Source organism: Canis lupus, chromosome 21, assembly GCF_011100685.1.
Source record: "Canis lupus familiaris isolate Mischka breed German Shepherd chromosome 21, alternate assembly UU_Cfam_GSD_1.0, whole genome shotgun sequence".
Taxonomy (NCBI): Eukaryota; Metazoa; Chordata; class Mammalia; order Carnivora; family Canidae; genus Canis; species Canis lupus.
Window position 1 is genome coordinate 40,309,310 of NC_049242.1, and position 24,884 is coordinate 40,334,193.

The window sequence follows — 24,884 nt, forward strand, 5'->3', positions numbered from 1 at the left end:
CGCCGCGCCCCCGCCGCGCCCCCGCCCCCGCCCGCGCCCCCGCCCGCGCCCCCGCGCCGCACTCGATGAAGAAGACGCGGCCGTCCCGGCACACGCCGTAGGACCAGTGCTCAGGTAAAGTGTCCCGCCCGACCGCCGCCGCCATGTTCGCCGAGCGCGGAGCCGCCGCCGCCGCCGCCGGGAGAGGGGGAGGGGGCGGGGGCGGGGGCGGGGGGGGAGGGGGCGGGGCGGCGGGCTCGGCCTGCGCGGGCCCCCGCGGCGCCCCGGGGCGCTCCATCGCGGCGCGCGGCTTGGTCCCGGGAGCCCCGAGCGCCTGCACGGCCGCGGGACTCGGCCCGACCCGAGCGCGGCGGCCGCGGCCTTTGTCCCCGTCCCGGTCCCCGTCCCCGTCCCCGCCCCCGCCCCGCCGCGCGCCCCTTGCCCGGAGGCCCCGCCGAGACCCGGGCGGGGCCCAGGGCCGCTGCCGGGGCGCGGCGGGCAAACTCCGGGGAGCAGGTGCGCCCCGAACCCACACACACCCGACCCCCACCGCGGACCTCCCGCCTCCAGGAAACCGAACTCCGCTTTCTGGCCCGCGCAGATCGGAACAGGTTGCATCCATATTGGGCAGCCTCGGTGGTTGTTTTTTGTTTTTTTCCTTCCGCTGTAAAATAAAGTTTATAGTAAGTATCACGAGGGATTGTCGTGTAGAGTATGTGAAGTCACAAAGCTGGAAAGTGCTTAACTGGCCCCTGGCCCCCGGCAGGTGGCCCATGAATACCGGCCAAGCGAGATTTTATTTCCCCAGGTTTGCAGCTGGGAGACGAAGAAGGAGGGTGCAGGGTCCTCCCCCCCCCCCCCCCCCACACACACACACACAGCCCCGAAGTTGCTGGGATCCTAGGCTTCTGTCTGCCTTTAGTTCCTGTCAAGTGACAGACGCTGTGGACCGGCTGCATCTCCTCTATCTTTAGAAGAGCAGAAGCGCCAGACTGGGCCTCTCTGGGGCCTCTGGAAAGTTCTTTACATGGCTGGAGCCTTCTCACAGTCAGGCCTATGCTGGAATCTCAGCTCCTGGGGGATCCCTCCCCTGACCCCTTTGATCCAAAGGGGACCTCTTCCCTCCTCCCTCCACTGTCTATTCCATTACGTGTATACACTTAGTTGGCATCCTTGTGCGTGTGTGTGCTTATTGTCTATGTTGTAGGCTGAGCTACCAGCAACAGGCTAAAATGTCAGAGGGCGGAGAGGAGGGACCTAGTTCTGTCTCATATACTGCCACATTCCCGGTGCTTAGAGCAGTGCCTGACTCGTGTACACGTTCAATAAATGTTGAAAAAGTGCCTAAGACACACTCCACACTGGCACCCCTGTATGCTGAGCGCGGACAGAGGGGAAGCTAGACTCTGGGAGATGTCAAGCCCAACCTTCCAGAGGTATAGGCTGCAGTTGGTGGGGAGAGGCTCCCAGGAGACTCTAGGTAGCCTAGGCACTGTTATTCAGAAAAGCACCCCAGGCAGGTGGAAACCAGTTGTGCCCAGAAAGAATGGTCAGGTTTGAATGAGAAGAGAGCACCCCAGAGGGAAAGGATGGGAGAGCAAACACAGGCTCATGAGAAGGGTATGGGATGTTGAAGAGATCATAAAGGTGCCCATCCTTGAGAAGACAGTGGTGTTGGGGAAGGAGACTGTTACGAGTTAAAAAAAAAAAAAGGGGGAGTTGGTGTGATTGTGGAGACCACTGACCACTTGACCACTGAATACTTGTTTGAGGGGGCCTCCTGCCTTTGAGGAGGTTCTTCAGCAAATGACAATGAGAAAGTTGTGTTTTTATTCTTAATATTAATTTAAAATAATGAAATGGCAAAGGATATGAACATAGTTCATAGAAAAGTAATACCAGTGGATTCTAAACAAATGAAAGGATACTCAACCACCTCCTAATAGGAGAAATGCAGATTAAAGTTAAGGTTAAGATACTAGTTCTTAGATATCATATTGGCAAAAAAAAATGTGCATTGTAGAGAAAGACATTCTTTGTTGGTGGGATTATAAAATGGTTGCCTCTTTGAAGGTAATTTGGCAACAGCTATTACAACTTAAATGCATATACTTGTTGACCTACCTATTCCACTACTAGAAATTTATCTTACATTGGTGCTCACACAGAGACACAAAGACCTGTGTACCAGTGTATTCGCTGCAGCACAGTCAATAGTTAATAAAGGATTCCACACAACCTAAATATCTATCAAAAAAGAATAGGTTTGTATGGTGATGGATGTTAACTAGACTTATTGTGATATTTTGCAATATCATTTGTATATATTGTTGTACACCTAAAATTAATATATTGTGATTATCATATAATGATATGTCATTATATGGAGGAAAAACACAAATTGACATAATATATGTCATTATGTTGTACGCCTGAAACTAATATAATGTCATGTGTCAATTATGCTTCAATTAAATAGAAAAGAAAAGGTTAATTATATTATGTCATACTCCTACAATGGGAGGCTATGCTACTGTTAGAAACAATGAGCTGGGCAGCCCTGGTGGCTCAGTGGTTTAGCGCCGCCTTCAGCCCGGGGTGTGATCCTAGAGTCCCAGGATCGAGTCCCACGTCGGGCTCCCTACATAGAGCCTGCTTCTCCCTGAGCCACTCAGGCTGCCCTGGTATACTACTATCAATGCATAGGGAGCAGGGATGCCTGGGTGGCTCAGCAGTTGAGTGTCTGCCTTCGGCCCAGAACATGATCCTGAAGTCCCGGGATCAAGTCCCGTATCAGGCTCCCTGCATGGAGCCTACTTCTCTCTCTATGTCTCCGCCTCATGAATAAATAAATGAAATATTTTTTTTAAAAATGTATAGGGAGCATCATGGCTGAATAAGATACCCCTGTTTGTGTCCCCACCCACCCCCAACAACAATAATTTGGCATCCATGTATGGACAAAAGTACTTTTCTGGAGGACGTGGAATCCAGCACCATATGTCAAGGGACCTAGGCAGAGTCTCACCTACATGTTGCATTGGGCAATAGGCATACATACCTTGGTCCCACTGTGGACCCTGCAGTGGCCCATGAACCAACCCCAACCCCTCTCAGCCATGGTCCAGGAGCCCCTGGAAAGCACTGTCTTGGATAATCACTTACCGATGAGAGAGTCTTTGCAGAAGTCCCGGTTTCGAATGAAGAAGTTCCAGCACGGAGCTGGAGGAAAAACACAAGTTTAGGTGCATTGAAGAAGGCAGCTACTGGGACACCTGGGTGGCTCAGCATTTGAGTGCCTGCCTTTGGCTCAGGGCATGATCCTGGGATCTGGGATCGAGTCCCACATCGGGCTCCCTGCGTGGAGCCTGCTTCTCCCTCTGCCTGTGTCTCTGCCTCTCTCTCTCTCTCTGTCTCTCATGAATAAATAAATAAAATCTTTAAAAAAAAAAGATGGCAGTTACTAAAGACTAGAGGAGGTCACTGCCATTTCAAACACAGAAACAGCAATACAAAACTTGAGATCACAATAATCTTTCAGTAATCAACCTCAATATGGAGACCTACAATTTACTCAATAGATAATTTGAAATACCTGTTTTAAGGAAACTCATTGAACTAAAGGAAAACACAGATAATTCAATGAAATCAGGAAAACAATACATGAACAAAATGAGTTTAACAGGTAGAAATCATAAAAAAAAAAATTCTGGAGCTGAAGATACAATGAATGAAATAGAAACCATCAACATGGATGTCTGGGTGGCTCAGCAGTTGAGCGTCTGCCTTCAGCCCAGTGTGTGATCCCGGGGTCCTGGGATCGAGTCCAGCATCGGGCTCCCTGTGGGAAGCCTGCTTCTCCCTCTGCCTATGTCTCTCTCTTTCTCTGTCTCTCATGAATAAATTAATAAAATCTTAAAAAAAGAGAAAGAGAGAAAAGAAACCATCCACAGGGGGTGCCTGAGTGGCACAGTCAATTAAGCCACAGACTCTTAGTTTCCACCCAGGTCATAATCTCTGGGTCAAGTGTTGAGCTCTCTGCTCAGCACAGTCTGCTTGGGACTCTCTCTCCCTCTCCCTCTGCCCTCCCCCACCTCTCTCTCAAATAAATAAATCTTTAAAAAATATATCAACATCAGGATGGATCAAGAAGAAAGAATCTGTGAGTTAGAAGATAGGAACTTTGAGGGATGCCTGGGTGACTCAACAGTTGAGCATTTGCCTTTGGCTCAAGGCGTGATCCCCTGGTCCCCTGGTCAAGTCCTGCATTGGGCTCCCCACGAGGAGTCGGCTTCTTCCTCGGCCTGTGTCTCTGCCTCCCTCTCTCAGTGTTTCTCATAAATAAATAAATTAAATCTTTAAAGAAAACAAAAAAGATAGGAACTTTGAAATTATCCAGTCAGAGGAGAACAAAAAAAGAGTGAAGACAACCTACATGAAATTATGGCATAACATCAAAAGAAATAATTTATGAATTATGCAGTTCCAGAGAGAGAAGGGGGAAGAAAGCTTATTTAAAGAAATAATGGGGGACACCTGGGTGGCTCAGTGGTTGAGCATCTGCCTTCGGCTCAGGGTGTGATCCCTGGGTGCCTGAATGACTCAGTAGTTGAGCATCTGACTCTTGGTTTTGGCTCAGGTCGTGATCTCATGGGTTGTGAGATCAAGCCCCAAGTCCAGCTCCATGCTCAGCAGGAAGTCTGCCTAAAGATTCTCTCCCTCTGCTCCTCCCCTCACTCTCTCTAAAATAAATAATCTTTTTTTATTTTTTATTTTATTTTTTTGAGAATTAAATCTTTTTAAAAAATAAATTAAATAGGGGTGCCCTGGGTGGCTCAGTGGTTGAGCATCTGCCTTCAACTCAGAGCATGATCCCAGGGATCCAGGATCAAGTCCCACATCAGGCTCCCCGCAGGGAACCTGATTCTCCCTCTGCCTATGTCTCTGCCTTTTTCTATGTATATCTCATGAATAAATAAAATCTTTTCAAAAAATTTGGGATGCCTGGGTGGATCAATGATTGAGCATCTGCCTTTGGCTCAGGGCATGATCCTGGAGCCCCGGGATTGAGTCCCACGTTGGGCTCCCTGCATGGAGCCTGCTTCTCCCTCTGCCTGTGTCTCTTCCTCTGTGTGTGTGTGTGTGTGTGTCTCATGAATAAATAAAATCTTTTAAAAATAAATTACAGTTTTTTTAATTTTAAAAATTAAAATAAAAAAACAAGACCCAACTATATGGTGCCTACAAGAAACTTATTTCAGCTGTAAGGACACACGTAGGCTCACAGTGAAGGATTGGAGAAAGATAATTCCGTGTAGGTGGAAACTGAAAGAGAACAGGGGTAGAATAGATCTTAAACCCAAAACAGCAACAAGAGACAAAGAAGATCATTATATAATGATAAAGGGGCAATTTATCAAGAAAATAATTATAAATATATATGCACCCAACATTAGACCACCTCAGTATATTAAGCAAATACAGATCCGAAGGGAGAAATAGACAATATAATAATAGCAGGGAACTTCAATACCACGCTTTGAACAATGGATAGATAACCCAGACAGGAAATCAATAATGAAACTATGAGCTTGAATGATACTTTAGACCAAATGGACCTAATATTTATAGAACATTCCATCTAACAGCAGCAGAACACACATTCATGTCAAGTGCACACAGATCCTTCTCCAGAAGAGATCATGTGGTAAGTCACAAAACAGGTTGTAGCAAATTTAAGAAGATTCAAATCATATCAAGTATCTTTTCTGACCCCAATGATGTGAAACTAGAAATCAATAAGAGGAGAAAAGCTGAAAAATTAGTAAATATATGGAAATTAAATAAAATACTCCTGATGTGCCTAGGTGGCTCAGTCAGTTAAAGGTCGATTTCAGCTATGGTCATGATCTCAAGGTCATGAGATTGAGCCCCACACCAGTGGGGAGTCTGCTTGAGATTCTCTCTTTCCTTCCCCATCTGCCCTTCCCTTCTCTCTCTCTCTCTCTCTCTCTCTCTCTCTCTCAAATAAATAAATCTTAAAACAAAACAAAAACTCCTGGAGCACCAGGCTGGCTGTTAGTAGAGCATGTAGCTCTTGATCTCCAGGTCATGAGTCTGAGCCCCATGCTGGGGATAGACTTTATTCAATTAAAAAAAATTTTTTAATAAATAGATAATATACTCCTGAACAAATATGGGTCAAAAAACAAATCAAAATAGCAAACTAAGTTCAAATTTAGCAGAGGAAGGAAATAACAAAGATCAAAGCAGAAATAAATGAAATAAAGGCCAAAAAAAAAAAAACAATAAAAAAAAGATCATTGAAACTAAGAGCTACTTTTTTGAAAAGATAAACAAAATTGACAAATCTTTACCTAGACTAAGGTAAAAAAGGCTCAAATTTAGAAATGAAAAAGAGGACACTACAACTCTACAAAACAATAAATCTTAAGAGACTATTATGAACTATATGGCAACAAATTGGATAATCCAGAAGAAATGATAAATTCCTAGAAACATACAATCTACCAAGACTTAAGCATGAAGAAATAGAAAATCTGAATAGACTAATAGCAAGTAATAAGATTGAATCAGTAATCAAAAATCTCCCAACTATGAAAGGCCTAGGACCAGAAGGTTTCCATGATGGTGAATTCTACTAAACTTTTAAAGATTTTATTTATTTATTCATGAGAGACACAGAGACAGAAGCACAGACACAGGCAGAGGGAGAAGCAGACTCCATGCAGGGAGCCTGACATGGGACTTGATCCCGGATCTCCAGGATCATGCCCTCGGCTGAAGATGGCACTAAACCGCTGAACCACCTGGGCTGCCCCTCTACTAAACTTTTATTTATTTTTATTTTTATTTGTTAATTCATGAGAGACAGAAAGAGTGAGAGAGAGGCAGAGGGAGAAGCAGGCTCCATGCAGAGACCCTGATGTGGGACTGGATCCGAGGACTCCAGGATCACTCCCTGGGCTGAAGGCAGATGCTCAACCACTGAGCCACCAAGGCATCCCTCTACTAAACTTTTGTTTTTATTTTTTTATAAATGTTTATTTATTTATGATAGTCACAGAGAGAGAGAGAGAGAGGCAGAGACACAGGCAGAGGGAGAAGCAGGCTCCATGCACCGGGAGTCCGATGTGGGATTCCATCCCGGGTCTCCAGGATCGCGCCCTGGGCCAAAGGCAGGCGCCAAACCACTGCGCCACCCAGGGATCCCCCCTCTACTAAACTTTTAAAGAAGAGTTAACACCAGTCCTTGTCAAACTCTTCAAAAAGAAAAAAAAAAAGATTGATAGAAGAGAATACTCCCAAATTCATTTTAAGATGCCAGCATTACCCTGGTACCAAAGCCAGATAAGAACACTATAAGAAAGCCACAGGCCAATAGCCTGGTGAATATAAATGCAAAATTTCTCAGCAAAATATTAGCAAGCCTAATTCAGGATCATATATCATGATTGAGTGGGATTTATCTATGGGATACAAGGGTGGCTCAATATATGCAAATCAATAAATGTGATATGCCACATTAATAGAATGAAAGATAAATATATATGTTATATATATTTATTTGTATATATAAATAAAAAGAATAAAAGATAAACATTGAAGAGATTACAGACACACATAGCATGGAATATTACACAGCCATAAAAGGGATGAGGTCACGCCATTTGCAACAACATGGATGGACCTAGGGGGTATTGTAAGTGAAATAAATCAGGCTGAGAAAGACAGATACCATATAATTTCACTTGTTTGTGGAATCTAAAAAGCAAAACAAATGAATAAACAAAAAGCAGAATCAGAACTATAAATACAGCAAACAAACTGATGGTTGGCAGAGGGGAGGGTGATGGGAGGATGTGCAAATGGGTTACGGGGAGTGGGAGATCTAGCTTCCAGTTATGGGAATAAAAGTCACAGCATAGGGAATACAGTCAAAGATGTTTGTTTGTTTGTTTGTTTGTTCATTTAAGAGAGAGCAGAGTGGAAGGGACAAGGGGAAAGGGAAAGAGAGTCTCAGGCAGACTCTGCAGAGCCTGACATGGGGCTTGATCCCACAACCCTGAGATCTCCACCTGAGCCAAAACCAAGAGTCAGACACTTAACCAACTGTGCCACCCAAAGATACTTTAGGTGGCACCTAAAGATATTTAAGGTGACCCAAAGATATTTTAATAGCATTGTATGGTGACAAATGATAGCTACACATGTGGTGAGCATAGCACTTATGGTGAGCATAGCATAATGTATACACTTATTGAATCACTATTTTATATGTTTGAAACCAATGTAAGTTTGTGTGTCAACTACACTCAAATTTTTTTAAAAAATGTTTTTAAATTAAAAGGGTCACCTGGCTGGCTCAGTCAGTGGAACATGTGACTCATGATCTTGGGATTTTGAGTCCAAGCCTCATGTTGGGTGTAGAGATGGCTTAAATAAAATCTTTTTAAAAAATAGAAAGACATAGGTAGTAAAGAAACAGAAGGAATGTCACCCATAGTCCGAGAGTAAGGTTCTGGAGACCTTAGTTGTTGGATCCTAGGTGAGGTCTGGAAATATTGGGGGAAAGACTGAAAGTCCTATACCAAAATCTTGACAAAGCATTTATCTTTGCGTAACATGAAAATTCTTATTTTCTGTGTGTATGTGGTGTGTGCGTACTTTTATTTTCCCTCAATTATAAAATGGACACGGAAAAAACAATAAACACCATATCTCAAAAGATAAAAATCATTTGACAAAGTACATCTTTCATGATTAAAGACTCTCAACAACTGGGAACGGCAGGAATATACCTCCACATTATAAAGACCATATATGGGATGTCTGGGTGGCTCAGTGGTTGAGCGTCTGCCTTTGGCTCAGGGTGTGATCCTGGAGTCCTGGAATCGAGTCCTGTGTGGGGCTCTCCGCATGGAGCCTGCTTCTCCTCCCTCTGCCTGTGTCTCTGCCTCTCTCTCATTGTGTCTCTTGCGAATAAATAAAATCTTAAAAAAAAAATAAATACCATATACAACAAACTTATGGCTACAACCATACTTTACTGTGAAAGGTTGAAAGCTTTTCCTCTAAGATCAAAAACAAGACAAGGGTTCCCACAAGTGGTAGGCACTCTCACCACTCCTATTCAATAAAATACTGGAAGTCCTAGCCAGAGCAACTAGGCAAGAAAAAGAAATAAAAGACATCCAAATTGGGAAAGAAGAAGTAAAATTTTCTTTTTTTGCAGATGACATGTCTTATACATAGAAAATCCTAAAGAGGGCAGCCCTGGTGGCTCAGTGGTTTAGTGCCGCCTTCAGCCCAGGGCGTGATCCTGGAGACCCGGGATCGAGTCCCACGTTGGACTCCCTGCATGGAGCCTGCTTCTCCCTCTGCCTGTGTCTCTGCCTCTGTGTGTGTGTGTGTGTGTGTGTGTGTGTTTCTCATGAATGAATAAATAAAACCTTTTAAAAAAAGAAAATCCTAAAGATTCCACAAAGAAAACCTATTAGAACTAATCAATAAAATCAGTACAGTTACAGGATACAAAATCAACATACAAAATCAGTTGCATTTCTATAAAATAACAACAAAATATCTGCTAAAGAAACAAAGAAAACAACTCCATTTTCCAGTAGCATCAAAAGCAATGAAATACCAAGGAGATGAAAGATCTGTGCATTGAAAATTATAAGGCTTCAATGAAATAAGTTGAAGAAGACACAAATAAATGGAAAGATATCCCATGTTTATGGATCAGAATTAATGTCATTAAAATGTCCATACAACCCTAGGCCATCTAGAGATTCAGTACAATCCCTACTGAAGTTCCAATGGCATTTTTCACAGAAACTGTAAAAACAATCCTAAAATTCATATAAGACCACAAAAGACTCTGAATAGCCAAAGCAATCTTGAGAAAAAAGAACAAAGCTGGCAGAGTCCCAGATTGTAAGCTATACTACAAAGCTATATTCATCAAAACATTAGGGTACTTGCATAAAAATAGACCAATGCAACAGAATAGAGTGCCCAGAAATCAACCTCACATATGTGGCCAACTAATATTTGACAAAATAAGCCAAGAATATTTTTTAAAGGGGATCCCTGGGTGGCTCAGCGGTTTAGCGCCTGCCTTTGGCCCAGGGCGCAATCCTGGAGTCCCGGGATTGAGTCCCACGTCAGGCTCCCTGCATGGAGCCTGCTTCTCCCTCTGCCTGTGTCTCTGCCTCTCTCTCTCTCTCTCTCTCTCTCTCTCTCATGAATAAATAAATAAATAAATCTTTTAAAAATATTTTATTTATTCATGAGAGACACACAGAGGCAGAGACATAGGCAGAGGGAGAAGCAGAGTCCCCACAGGGAGCCTGATGGGGGACTCAATCCCAAGACCCCGGGATCACATCCTGAACCAAAGGCAGACGCTCAACCATTGAGCCACCCAGTGGTCCCAAGCCAAGAATATTCAATGGGGAAAGGATAGTTTATTCAATGAATGATGTTGGGAAACTGGATAATCACATCCAGAAAAAAGGAAATTGGATGCCTATTTTACGCCACTCACAAAAATTAACTTAAAATGGATTAAAGACTTAAATCCCCAAACCACTAAACTCTGATAAAAGAACATAGAGAAAAAGCTCCTTGACATTGGTCTTGACAATGATATTTCAGAAAGGCTACCAAATGGATAAGCATCAGAAGCAAAAATAAGTATGTGGGACTACATCAACCTAAAAGCTTCTACACAGCAAAAGAAGCAATCAACAAAATGAAAAGGCAATCTACAGAATGGAAGGAAAATATTTTTAAGTCATATATCTGATAAACAGTTAATATCCCAACTATATAAGGAACTCATACAAGTCAATAGCCAAAAACAATCCAATAAAAAATGAGCAGACCTGAATATTATATATGTGTGTGTATATATAAAGACCTGAATAGATATTTTTCTACAAATAGCCAACAGATACATAAAAAGATGCTCAACATCACTAATCATGAGGAAAATGCAAATCAAACCCACCATGAAATATCACCTCACACACAGAATGACTGTCATCAAAAAGACAAGAACTAATCAGTATTAGCAAGGATGTGGAGAAAAGGGAAACCCTGTACACTGTGGGGGGGAATGTAAATTTCTACAGCCTTTCTATGGAAAGTAGTAGAGTATTTCCACAAAAAATTAAAAATAGGGACACCTAGATGGTGCATTCGGTTAGGCATCCAACTCCTGGTTTCAACTCAAGTCCTGATCTTGGGACCGTGAGATTGAACCCCATGTTGGGCTCTGTGCTCAGTGGGGAATCTGTTTGGGACTCTCTTCCTCTCCCTCTGCCCATCCTCCCCCACCATTTGTACTCTCTCTCTCAAATAACTTTTTTAAAAATTAAAAATAGAACTGCCATATTATCCAGCAATCCCACTTCTGGGTATATGTCCAAAGGAAATTATAACAAAGGAAAGAGCTATCTGCACTCCCACGTTCACTGCAGCATTATTTACCGTAGATATGGAAACAACCTAAGTATTTGTCAACAGATGACTGGGTAAAAAAGTCGTGAGACATATAGATAGATAGATAGATAGATAGATATAGATATAGGCATTTGTATATGAGAAGATTGATAGATTAGATAGATGATAGATTAGATAGATAGATAGAATAAATACAATATATAGAATATACATATATATCTATACTCTAATGTATATATAGAGGAATATTATTCAGCTATGCTGAAGAAGGAAATTCTGCCACTTGTGACAACATGGATAGACCTTGAGAGCATTATGCTGAAATAAGTCAGAGGAAAATAAATACTGTGTGATGTCACTTATATGCAGAATCTAAATTCATAGCTAAACTCCTAGAAACAGAGAATAGAACGGTGGATGCCAGAGGGTAGCAGATATGGGGAGATGTTTTCTAAGTGTACAAACATCTGGTTTTAAGTTCTGGGGATCTAATATACAGCATGGTGATTACAGGTAACAAAACTGTATTATATACTTGAAAATTGCTAAGAGACTAGATCTTAAATGTTCTCACCACACACACACACACACACACACACACACACACACACACACACAAGTAATTATGTGAGGTGATGAAGGTGTTAGCTAATGCTACTGTGGTAATCACTTCACAATATTTAAGTATCAAATCAACACACTGTACTTGTTAAACTCATGCAATACTATATGTCGATTTTATCTCAATGAAACTAATATATAAATAAATAAAAACATAAATATATATAGTCCCTTGATGAGAACACAAGAGACAGGTAAAGTGATTGTTTCATGATAATGATAGGAAGTGATTTACTTTTCCTTGTGTTCCTTTTTGTACTGTTTGACATTTTTACTATTTAAAACATATATGTAGAATTTGGGACACCTGGGGGGCTCAGTGGTTGAGCGTCTGCCTTTGGCTCAGGTCATGATCCCAGAGTCCCAGGATCGAGTCCCACATCAGGCTCCTTGCATGGGGCCTGGTTCTCCCTCTGCCTATGTCTCTGCCTCTCTCTCTCTCTCTCTCTCTCTCTCTTTTTTAGATTTATTTACTTATTTATTTATTCATGAGAGACACACACACAGAGAGAGAGAGAGAGAGAGGCAGAGACACAGGTAGAGGGAGAAGCAGGCTCCATGCAGGGAGCCTGATAGGGGACTTGATCCGGGGACTCCAGGACCACACCCTGGGCTGAAGGCGGCGCTAAACTGCTGAGCCACCGGGCTGCCCTCTGTGTGAATTTAATGAATAAGTAAATACAATATTTTTAAAAAATAATAAAAAAATAAAACATATATGTAGAATTGGCAGTGAGCAGAGCCTGAGGTGTCTGAGGCCTGCTGCATGGCCTTGGAGATGGACAGCCAGATTCTTTATGATGACTACCTGGCAGTTTTCCTACCAGCCTGTGAGAATCCCCAGGCACGGATGCTCCTCAGGAGAGGAGCCACGAAGACTACACCAATGAGTCAACCCAGTTTCTGCCCCCAGTCATCACACTAAAGTAGCCCCGTGGAGCTTAGCTGGGATTTAACAGCAAGGTATCTTCATTTCCAAGGTGATTCCCAACTCCGACTCACGTTGAACAGGACTCCAGGATAGAGACCAAACCCTAGGTGTGAATGATGTGGGTTTCCAAGAGATTGAACACAGCAGGGCTGTTGAGATCCTGAAGGCAGCCTGCAATATCAGCACACATGTCTGCGTCTCTCTGAACAAGTATCAGCACCAAAAGGAGAGGATTGTGCCCTGAGAATTGCAGCCCACAGCCCTACACTTGGAATCTGCCAGGGAAAGCTGCCTAGGGAGCTTTGGGCAACTACTCCAGCCCATTCCTGGCGGAGTGGAGTGGGGAGGACAGGGAGACAGGGAGACCCTGCACTGAGCCAGCTAGCCAAATGCATCATCCAAACTACTGTACTTTTAATGCTCTAGTTTTCCAGGTGAGCTTCATTCTTGAAAAGGAGAAGGACGATGATGCCTAGGTACAACCTGTGGAGAACCCTGCTAGGAAAGGCAACAGACATTTACTGAATACCATGTTTTAGACACTTACATATATGTCATATCATTTTTAATTAGAGTATAGAAATCAGAAGAAAGAATCTTGGAGGCCTTCCATCCAATCTGCCTGGCCATCTTTCTATTACCAATCTCATACACCTGGGAGATTCCCGTGAGACCATTTCCCCCCTCTCCTGTCCTCTCCCCCCAAAAAGTAAAATGTAGCATTGAAGAAAAAAATATATATGTATACTTTTTTTAAAGATTTTATTTATTTATTCATGAAAGACACAGAGAGAACGACAGAGATATAGGCAGAGGGAGAAGCAGGCTCCCTGTGGGGAACCTGATGCGGGACTCGATCCCGGGACTCCAGGATCACTCCCTCAGCCAAAGGCAGATGCTCAATCACTAAGCCACCCAGGCATCCCGAAATATATGTATACTTAAGGATAAAATAATGCAATTCATCGGGGTCCCTGAATGGCTCAGTTGATTAAGCATCAGCCCTTGGATCAGGTTGTGATCCTGGGGTGCTGGGATCCAGCCCCACACTGGGCTCCCTGCTCAGCTTCTCCCACTCCTTCTGCCCTTCCCCTGCTCATGCTTGGGCTCTATCTCTGAAATAAATAAATAAAATCTTTTTTAAATTAATTAATTAATTAATGCAATTCATCAAGAGAGCCAGTAAGGGATACCATGAAATTATCTCAATAAATGCCAAAGATGTATTTGATGAAACCATCCTAATTTTTAAAATTATGTTAGAATCCAAAGTTAAAGGCAGCCCCAGTGGCCCAGTGGTTTAGTGTGGCCTTCAGCCCAGGGCCTGATCTTGGAGCCCCGGGATCAAGTCCCACATCAGGCTCCCTGTGTGGAGCCTGCTTCTCCCTCTGCCTGTGTCTCTGCCTCTCTCTCTCTCTCTCTCTCTGTCTCTCATGAATAAATATATAAAATCTTTTTAAAAATGAATCTAAAATAAAAAATCGTGACAATATCAAATGCTGGTGAATATGCAGGGAAACTATATCTCTCATACTTTGCTAGTGGGGATGTGAAATCTTATAGCCATCCTGGGAAATAGTTGTGGCAGTTTATTTAAAAAATAAATATTCACTTACCATATGACCAAGCAATCCTACTCCTGGACATTTATCTCAGAGAAATGAAACCTATGCTCACATAAATACTTTCTCATGATTGGTCACAGTAGCTTTTTGTAATAGAAAAAAAAATGGAAATAAGCAAAATGTCCTATAATAGGTGAATGGTTTAAAAAACCGTGGTACAGGGGATCCCTGGGTGGCGCAGCGGTTTAGCGCCTGCCTTTGGCCCAGGGCGCGATCCTGGAGACCCGGGATCGGGTCCCACGTCGGGCTCCCGGTGCATGGAGCCTGCTTCTCCCTCTGCCTGTGTCTCTGCCTCTCTCTCTCTCTCTCTCTCTCTGTGTGTGTGAGTATCATAAAAATAAAAAATAATAAAAAAAAATAAACCCGTGGTACAGTGCTCATTTTAACAGCACATATACTAAAATTGCAACAATAAAGAGATGAGCATGATCCCTGCACAAGGATGACATGCAAATTCCTAAAGTGTTCTGTATTAAAAAACAAAACAAAAAAATCCATAAAACTGTGGTACATCTGTACCATGGAATACTTCTTGGTAATAAAAAGGAACAAACTATTGCTATAACAACTTAAATAGACCTCTAAGCATTATGCTCAAAAAGCCAATTTGAAATATTTACATATTATTTGGATACCATACATTCTCAAAATTTAAAAGAAAAATTATAGGGATGATGAACTGATTAGTGGTTGCCAGGGGTTAAGGATGGTGGTGGGGCGAGAAAAGATGTGACCATAAAGGAATGGCATGCGGGAGGTCTTTGTAGTGATCAAACAGTTCTGTATCTCGATTGCAGAGGTGGCTACACAAATGGATAAAATGACTATAGAAGTATACATTGTACTAACATCAATTTTCTGTTTTGCTATTGTCCTGCAATTATATAAGATATAACCATTGGGGAATTGGGTAGAGAGTAAACAGACACCTCTCTACTGTCTTTACAAAATTCTGCGAATCTATATTTATCTCAAAATAAAAAGCTTTTAAAAAGAAGTAGAAAATTACAGGTAACCAAATGTTTCTTTTGAGAGCATCTCTCTCAGACAGATAGAAACATTCTTCAACAGGGGCGCCCCTGGGTGGCTTAGTCTGTTAAGCATCTGCCTGCAGCTCAGGTCATGATCTCAGGAGCTCCTCCCTCAGTGAGGAATTTGCTTCTCCTCCTCCTCTGCCCCTCTCCGCTGCTTGTGCTCCCAGATTCTCTTTCTCAAGTAAATAAATAAAATCTTTAAGAAAAAAAGAAAAAGAAACATTCTTTAACGATGAAACATTTAAAGACATTTTCATTAAAATAAGAAAACATTAAAAGGAAAACAAGCATACCTATAGCAATTCTATTATTTAATGCTGTTTTAGAAATTTTTGCCAATACGATAAGACCTGAAACAGAAATAAGACATTTAAGTATTGGGAAAGACATAAAACATTTTAATTTATTTGCAGATAATATGGCATGATACTTTAAATGTGGAAAACAACCCCAAATGCTTAAAATTAATAAGGGAGTCTGGGACCAAGATAATATCACAAATCAATAGCTCAATAATCAGTTACTGAACTCTTCTCCCTTATAATAGTAGCAAATATACAAACAAGTAAGGAATAATCTTAATGAAACAATATATGCAAAATGGGTATGTATAAAACCTATATAATAAAAACTGAACAGCTTTACTGAGAGGTAGTGAATGTTATAACAACTTTATTTCAAATTTGAGCCTGTAAATGAAAAAAAAAAACAAGGAAAGCAATGCATGCATCTAAGGGTCTTGGTAAGATTTAGAAATTCTTGCAACTGCATCATCCAATGAATTATAAGCAAAAATATTTATGTTATATATTCCAGCTCTGCACTACCCTAAACAATAGCCATTGGCCCCATGAACTATGGCTAGACTGCATTATCTGAATTGATATATGTTCTAAGTATAAAATATACAACAGATTTTGAAGATTTACTATAAAACATATAAAATATCTCATTCATAATTGTACTAATTATATGTTGAAATAATATTTTGGATGTATTGGGGTTTTTTTAAGATTTTATTTATTCTTGAGAGACACAGAGAGAGAGGCAGAAGGAGAAGCAGGCTTCTCACAGGGAGCCCGATGTGGGACTCCATCCCAGATTCCAGGATCATGCCCTGAGCTGAAGGCAGACGCTCAACTGCTGAGCCATTGAGTTTTGTCAAATATATTATCAAAATAGTGGTTACTACAAAATTTTGTTACATATATTTGCTCACCTTTGTGGTTCACATTATATATCAATTAGCACTGTTACAGCTTTTTCATTTCATACTTTCATGTACCTATAGACCTTATGCCCATTAAAATTACCAAGTTGCTTTAAAAAGAAAAAAGCCCAAGGGCATCTGGGTGGCACAGTTGGTTAAGCATCAGACTCTTGCTTTCAGCACAGGTCATGATCTCAGGGTCCTGGGATGGAGCCCCATGTCAGGCTCTGTGCTCAGTGTAGTCTGAGATCCCCTCTCCCTCTGCCCCTCCTGCTCATGGTTTCTCTCTCTCTCTCTCTCTCATCAATCAATCAATCAATCAATCAATCAATCTAGAAAATAAAGGAAAAGAAAAAAGCCTGGGCCCTACCCCAAGAAATGCATTGGTGTGATCTTAAATCTCCCTCGGTAATTCTAATGTGCTCCTGAGGTTAATAACTACCATTATTGACCTCAATCTATCAAGCATTAAAGAATTCTTTTTCACATATATCATTTTGTACAATTAAGGAAAAGTACTCAACAGGGTAAGAAGTAGCATTTGAATCTGAGAGCTCAGATGTGGTGCCAGTTCCATTCTGGGTAGATATCTCCTGTGATTGATGAAAACAAGACATGAATTTTTCCCAGCCTATGGCCTGATCCTAGCAAAATTTTCAGTTAATAAAAACAAAATAATTGATTCCTTTTCTCTTTTTTTTTAAATATTTTTTTTCTTTATTTATGATAGTAACACAGAGAGAGAGAGAGAGAGAGAGAGAGAGGCAGAGACACAGGCAGAGGGAGAAGCAGGCTCCATGCACCGGGAGCCCGACGTGGGATTCGATCCCGGGTCTCCAGGATCGCGCCCTGGGCCAAAGGCAGGCGCCAAACCACTGCGCCACCCAGGAATCCCTGATTCCTTTTCTTTTTAAGTTTTACATGATTCTCCGAGCACAATTACTAATATTTGAGCTGATTCTGATTGGATGGAGTATATGATGGATTCTTTTTTTTTTTTTTTTTAAAGATTGTATTTATTTATTCATGAGAGACACAGAGAGAGGCAGAGACAGGCAGAGGGAGAAGCAGGCTCCTCGCAGGGAGCCCAATGTGGAACTCGATTTGGGGACCAGGATCATGCCCTGAGCCGAAGGCCGACCCTCAGCCACTGAGCCACCCAGGCGTCCCTATATAATGGATTTTAAGCACAAAAGTTTGGGACGCCTGGGTGGCTCAGTGGTTGAGCTTCTGCTCAGGGTGTGATCCCAGGGTCCTTGGATCGAGTCCCGCCTCAGGTTTACTGCAGGGAGCCTGCTTCTCCCTCTGCCTGTGTCTTTTCATCTCTCTGTGTGTCTCTCATGAATAAATAAATAAAATCTTAACAAAACAAAACCCACAAAGGTTTATATGCTTTCTCCCTTCTCTGATCACAGCAATTCTAGGAGATGGGCAAGGCAAGTTTTTATCCTCATTTTTTAGATGAAGACACTGAAGGCCACAGAGGGCAAGTGGGCTGCCACAGATTGTGTGACTAGTTACATAACACAGCCTAGACCAGAACGCACGTTTCCACACCTGTCCAAGGCCCTCCCTTTCCAACCAATTTGTCTCAGGACAAATCACTACCACCTATGATAAAAGGAGCTTCATCCGGAGGCGCTTTCCCTTGATCAGCCATAGTGAAGGACTTCAGTTCATGGTAGCTATTCCTGCTGATGTGCATGGCACTGAGCCAGCAACTTAAATGCAAAGTAGTTTATGCTCAAAGATGAATCAGGGGCGCCTGAGTGGCTCATGTGGTTAAGCATCTGCCTTTGGCTCAGGTCATGATTCAAGGGTCCTGGGATCAAGCCCCACATCAGGCTCCCTGCTCAGCGGGGAGTCTGCATCTCCCTCTCCCTCTGTGTGTCACTCCCCCTGCTTGTGCTCTCTCTCTCCGTCAAATAAATAAATAAAATCTTAAAAAAAAAAAGGATAGATCAAAATGCGATTCAGTCGATCAAATATGTGCCCCCATATTTTCAGCTTCCAGGTAACCAATAATGCATTATTCTCCTGTGAAAAGTCTGCTTTACTATCAAGGAGACAGTATGGCATGATGGAAGAGGATGGACTTTGGGCCTGTTGAACCTGCATGTAAATCCAGGTGTGGGCCCTCACTAAGCTGTGTGACCTTGGGTGCCCCACTTCTCTTATTTATTGAACATCCATTGGCAATAGATACTACAAAATCCTAGAGCTTCAGTGGAACACACACCATGGTCCCTCCTCTGAAGCATTCTCAGTATATGCAAGAAGTAGGTCCTTTAAATGTCAAAAGCCCAGAGGTGCTCTGGAGCAGCTAGGGGAGCATCACAGGAGCTTGAAGAGAGAGAACGGTTCAGGACAAAAAAAATAGAGATACATAGAGAAAGATAAAGGAAATATGGCAAAAGGTTAACAACTGGTGAATCTAGGACTATCGATATTCATTGCATATCTTACAACTGTTTTATAGATTAGAACGTTTAACAAATAAAAATGTGGGGGTAAAAAAGCAAAAAAACATTAAATATTAAACTAGCAATAAGTTTATGAGAAATGTAAAAATTCAATGTGTGAAAGTTCAATATATAATTATATGCATATAATTAAATATATTATTAAAATGGTGGTTTTATTATTTAAATGTTGTGGTTATTAAAATAGTGGTTACTACAAAGTTTATAAAACCTGAATAAGTGGAAGAGACATGCCTTGAGGCAGAAGACATTAAATTGGGGGGAGGACATGAAAAAGATATTATGGAATTAAGTACCCACAAAATTCATACATTGAAACCATAATCCCTAATGTGATTATTTAGAAATAGGGCCTTTAAAAAAGTAATTAAGATCATATGAGGTCATAAGGGTGGAGCCCTAATCTATTAGGACTGATGTCCTTATAAGAAAAGGAAGAGAGGTGGCTCAGTCTATTAAGTGTCTGCCTTTGGCTCAGGTCATGATCCAGGGCCCCTGGGATAGACCCCCAAATCCAGCCCCACATGGAGCCCTGCATCTCAGTAGTCTGCTTCTTCCTCTGTCACCCCCCCCACCCCTGCTCTCTTTCTCTCTCAAATAAGTAAATAAAATTAAAAAAAAGAAGAAGAAGAAGAGAGACCAGAGCACTGACCCCCTCCCCATTCCTCCCCCGTCATCTCCCTCTCTCTACCTTTTCACAGGCACAGAGGAAAGATTGTGAAAACTCTTGGAGAACACAGACATCTGCAAACCAGGAGGAGAGGCCTTACCCTGCTGGCACCTGGATCTTGGGCTTCTAGCCTCCAGACTGCGAGGGAATACATTTCTATTATTTAAGCTGCCCAGCCTGAGGTACTTTGTCACAGCAGCCTGAGACAGGCCTGCTTCCAAGGTCTGTTTCCAAGATCAAGGTCACAAGGTGAGGGCATAGTAGAACCTAGATTTGCCCCAGAACTCTTTGGACCCTCCCCCCATGTAGTGATGGTGTGAGTCAGGTCAGTGCTTCTCAAAGGTTAGCGGGTTTCGGAAATGCCCAAGGGGATGTCTGGCGGGCTCAGTCGGAAGAGCATCCAGTTCATGATCTTGATCTCAGGGTTTTGAGTTTGAGCCCCATGTTGGGTGTAGAGATTACTAATATATATATATATATATATATATATATATATATATATATATATATATATATATACTGAGAAAAAAGAAAAAAAAAAGAATGCCCAGAGTAGTTTGTTAAAATCAGGGATTCCTGACCCTGATTATGGTGATCCATGTGAAGCCTCAAAATCTGCATTTTAATATGTGATATCTCCACCAGGTGATTCTGTTGTAGGTGGTTCCAGGATGCACTTGGAGAAATGCCACTCTGATCTCAGCCTGGAGGTTCAGAGAGATGAGGCAGGGAGCAGGGGACCCACAAAGGACATGCATATGAAATTTCTACAAAGATATGCAATAAACATTGTCAGCCTCTGAGAAAGCCTGAGGGGCTGGCTTGAGAGGGAGGATTGATTGATTGATTGATTGATTGATTGATTGATTTAGAGATTTTATTTATTTATTCATGAGAGACACAGAGAGGCAGAGACACAGGCAGAGGGACAAGCAGGCTCCCTGTAAGGAGCCCGATGTGCTACTTGATCCTGGATCTCGGAATCATGCCCTGAACCAAAGGCAGATGATCAGCCACTGAGCCACCCAGGTGTCCTGGGAGATTTATTTTTAAATTTTTGTTTCCTATTTTTTATTTTATTTATTTAAAGATTTTATTTATTGGGCAGTCCGGGTGGCTCAGAGGTTTAGCACTGCCTTCAGCCCAGGGTGTGATCCTGGAGACCCCGCATCGAGTCCCACGTCGGGCTCCCTGCATGGAGCCTGCTTCTCCCTCTGCCTGTGTCTCTGCCTCTCTCTCTGTCTCTCTCTCTCTCTCTCTGTGTGTCTCTCATGAATAAATAAATAAAATCTAAAAATATATATTTTATTTATTTATTTATTTATCTAAGAGGGAGAGAAAGCACGTGAGGGGGGCAGGGTGAGGGGAGACAGAGGGATAAGCAGGCTCCCCACTGAGCAGGGAACCCCACATGGGGCTCAATCTCAGGACACCCCCCCAGCCAGGATCATGACCTGAGCCAAAAGCAGACGCCTAACCAACTGAGCCACCCAAGGCATTCCTGTTACATATTTTTTAATCATAAGAATGTACTATTTTTCAATTTAAAAGCTAACTTGAAAAAAGGGACCATGGGACGCCCGGGTGGCTCAGCGGTTGAGTGCTTGCCTTCGGCCCAGGACGTGATCGCAGGATCTGGGATCAAGTCCCACATGGGGCTCCCTGCATGGAGCCTGCTTCTCCCTCTGCCTGTGTCTCTGCCTCTCTCTCTCTCTCTCTCTCTCTCTCTCTGTGTCTCTCATGAACAAATAAATAAAATATTTTAAAAAAAGAAAGAAAAGAGGGATCATGAATTTAAAGAGATTATTGGCATGTTGCCCAACAAACAGGTAAAATTTCTTTGTGTTTTGTCTTCCACTCAAACACCCGCCATCCCTCTCTTCCCCACCTTGCCCCGCCCAGCAGTATCTCCATTTGTACATTCAATTACCAAACACTAATTTAATATATATTGTATTCCAGGCACTGTTCTAAGAATATAGCTGCTTCCAGGGACGCCTGGGTGGCTCAGCGGTTGAGCGTCTGCCTTTGGCCCAGGGCATGATCCTGGGGTCCTGGGATCGAGTCCCACATCGGGCTCCCTGCATGGAGCCTGCTTCTCTCTCTGCCTGTGTCTCTGCCTTTCTCTCTGTGTCTCTCATGAATAAATAAATAAAATATTAAAAAAAAAAAAAAAAGAAAAAAGGATATAGCTGCTTCCAGAAAACAGACACAGCCCCTCCCAGCCCGCCCAGAGCTTTTAGTTCCCATCCTCACCTCTGGCAATTTTGACTTCTTAATTCCTGTCTCCCCAAGCTTACACGGGCCATCCCCAAACACAAACCTAGCTTTTCCACTCCCTTCCCTCTGAACCTGACCAAAATGCTCCTCCCAGGAGCCCGCGGCCCCCCACACTCCTAAGAGATTCGGGCCAGCTTCCTGCTGCCCTCTGGTGGCACTTCCTGGGGCTTGTGGCCTTCTGCAGGGCCTACCGCCCCCCACTTGGCATCTCCTCCGTCTTGGGTGGGTAGGTCCAGGGATATGTGCCCCCAGAATATACTGGCTTTTCCTGGACCCTGTGGCTCAAAGCCGGGACCTGTGTGATCATAAGTCTAAGCCAGAATGTCCCTAAAGGCCACTGTCTTAAAAGAGGCAAAGCTGTGTGGGCGGGCAGCCTTCCTACCCTGTCTATACACAGTGCAGTGGAGGGGGTGAGGGTACTCAGGTCGAAATGTCTGTAATAGAATTTTTTTAAAGATTTTCTCCATTCATTCATGAGAGACACACACGAGAGAGAGGCAGAGACACAGGTAGAGGGAGAAGCAGGCTCCATGCACGGAGCCCAATGTGGGACCCAATCCCGGGACTCCAGGATCACACCCTGGGCCAAAGGCGGGTGCTAAACCACTGAGCCACCCAGGGATCCCCTGTAATAGAATTTTTTTATTCTTTCTTTTACTCTTTTTTCTTTTTGTCCAAAGGCAATTTATATTCCTTCAGAAACATCAGAAAATAGAGACATAAGAAAGATTTAATTTCACCTCGAGACCATTTCTTCTCCTACCTGGAGCAGGAACAGAGGGGAAGGGGTACTAGGCCAGGAGCCAGGACACTGGATGCTGGTCCTCACTGTCCCCTCACTGCGTGACCCTGGGAAGCCCCTTCCTTCTTGAAGCTGCAATGTATCACACACAAAAAAATGAGTACCCCAATGAAGTGCCCCATCTGGTTTTCCTCCTCTGAGACTCTAAGTCAGTGGTCCCAAGCAGGACCCCACATCCATTAGACTCTTAAGCTGTTCCAACTTTCAATCACTACAAATACTAAAAAGCAGAAAAGTAGGCTAAAGCAAATTACGAATAGTTAGGAGGGAAAACTCTGAAAAATTCTGAAAATGGACAAAAATGCTTAAAAAACTCTTGGCTAAAAATTGCCCTGTGAAGCATGAAAATAGCTGACACTATAGGGAAAAAAAATAACCTGAGCAAATGGGAATATTTATTTTCAATCAAACCAGTGTTTCGGTCAAACTGTTGTATTATGAGAATGCTTTCAGCAAAAGTGCTTTCAGGCCAATCATACATCTTTGTGAGGCAGCCAGCAAGAGCTCCCGCCCAGCGCCCCTGTGAGCCCGGAAGAAGTGGGGGTGCCCCCGGGGGAATAGCGTCAGGCAGCGTGCAGGCGTGCAGCATGCATGGACCAGCAAGCATTTTCTGGTTCTCCTCTTGCCGGGCTCTGAGCCTGGGCTATGTGGCGACGGGGACAGCCGTGCCCTCCTCTCCCCACAGGGGCTCCCCGCCAGTGGACAGGACAGACAGACACACACGTCCACGTGTAATTCCCGTCGGTGAGAGGAGGCGAGAACGGGAAGTCACGGCAGGTGGAGAGAAGCCACTGCCCTGTCCCCCGCAGCCAGGAGGCCGGGGACGCTCAGCCCGCGCCCCTCCAGGAAGCTGTCCGGTTCCTTTTGCCGTGAAACACGGGATCCCAATGTTCTGTGCCTCAAAACAACTATTTTATTTTGCTCGGGATTCTGTGGGTCAAGAAGTCAGAGGGCATGGCAGGAATGGCCCCGCTCTAAATGTCTGGGCCTCGGCTGGGGAGATCAGTGGCTGGGGTGACTGGGGGCAGTCACCGAGGAAGCCCCCCGGGTGCCCCAGGCCTAGTACTGCCCGATGCCTGGTTCACCCCCGCGCAGCGCTCCAGGGAGGCAGCAGCAGGCTCAGGCCCACGCAGTGTCCAGCAACAAGGCCCTCCCCGCGCCCACCGCACAGGTGCTGGCGCCTCAGGGCTCGGAGCCCTATTAGTTACCAGGCCACAGGCCTGCCGGATTGCTGGGGATGCCCTGACTGGAGAAAGTAAGGTTCCGAGGAGACAAGTGGGCAGGAGGCCTCACTGCGGCCGCCTTTGACACCGTTGGCCACACGCGGGGTAGGTCCAGGCACCCCATTTACTGCCCAGTGCGTGAGGGGGGCCCAGCTGGCGGTGGGGTGGAGGTAAGAGGGGGAAGAAGCTGGACTCCTCTCCGGGGGCTGACCATGGCTTCATTTCCACTCCTCCCTGAGGACCCTACTCTCAGGCCCAGAGCTTGCTTCCGAGCTTCCGATCTGTATGTCACCTTCCCACCTACTTTACCTTTCAGAGCCTTAGCGTGTCCTTGTCGACAGCGGTGGCGCTGATACTCTCCACCTCGTGCCTAACACATGTAAGTGCCCGGTAAGTGGTGGTTATTATTTGGCATCTCTGTGTGGATATCTTTTTTTTTTTTTTTTTTTAAGATTTTATTATTTACTTGAGAGAGTGAGCAAGCAAGAGAGCACAAGCAGGGGGAGGAGCAGAGGGAGAGGGGAAGCAGACTC

At 43.6% G+C, this 24,884-nt stretch overlaps 1 protein-coding gene, 1 long non-coding RNA gene and 1 other non-coding gene across 12 annotated transcripts in view; 2 read left to right on the top strand and 1 right to left on the bottom strand.

The window, feature by feature from the left end:
- PLEKHA7 (pleckstrin homology domain containing A7) overlaps positions 1-198 on the bottom strand; it is a 219,696-nt gene extending 219,498 nt beyond the window's left edge. For all 10 annotated transcript variants that reach the window (XM_038569162.1, XM_038569160.1, XM_038569159.1 and 7 more), the window contains exon 1: positions 63-198. In XM_038569162.1, coding sequence (XP_038425090.1) covers positions 63-145 — 83 coding nt within the window. In that variant the 5' untranslated portion in view covers positions 146-198. The remainder of the gene's footprint in view (positions 1-62) is intronic.
- LOC102154441 lies at positions 33-24,750 on the top strand. The gene is made up of 4 exons (XR_005375794.1): positions 33-114; positions 18,901-19,021; positions 20,078-20,295; positions 24,668-24,750. It is a non-coding gene; the product is annotated as an uncharacterized LOC102154441 (long non-coding RNA).
- Positions 15,023-15,126, top strand: LOC119865088. The gene has a single exon (XR_005375950.1). It is a non-coding gene; the product is annotated as a U6 spliceosomal RNA (small nuclear RNA).
- Positions 24,751-24,884: the final 134 nt, after the last annotated feature.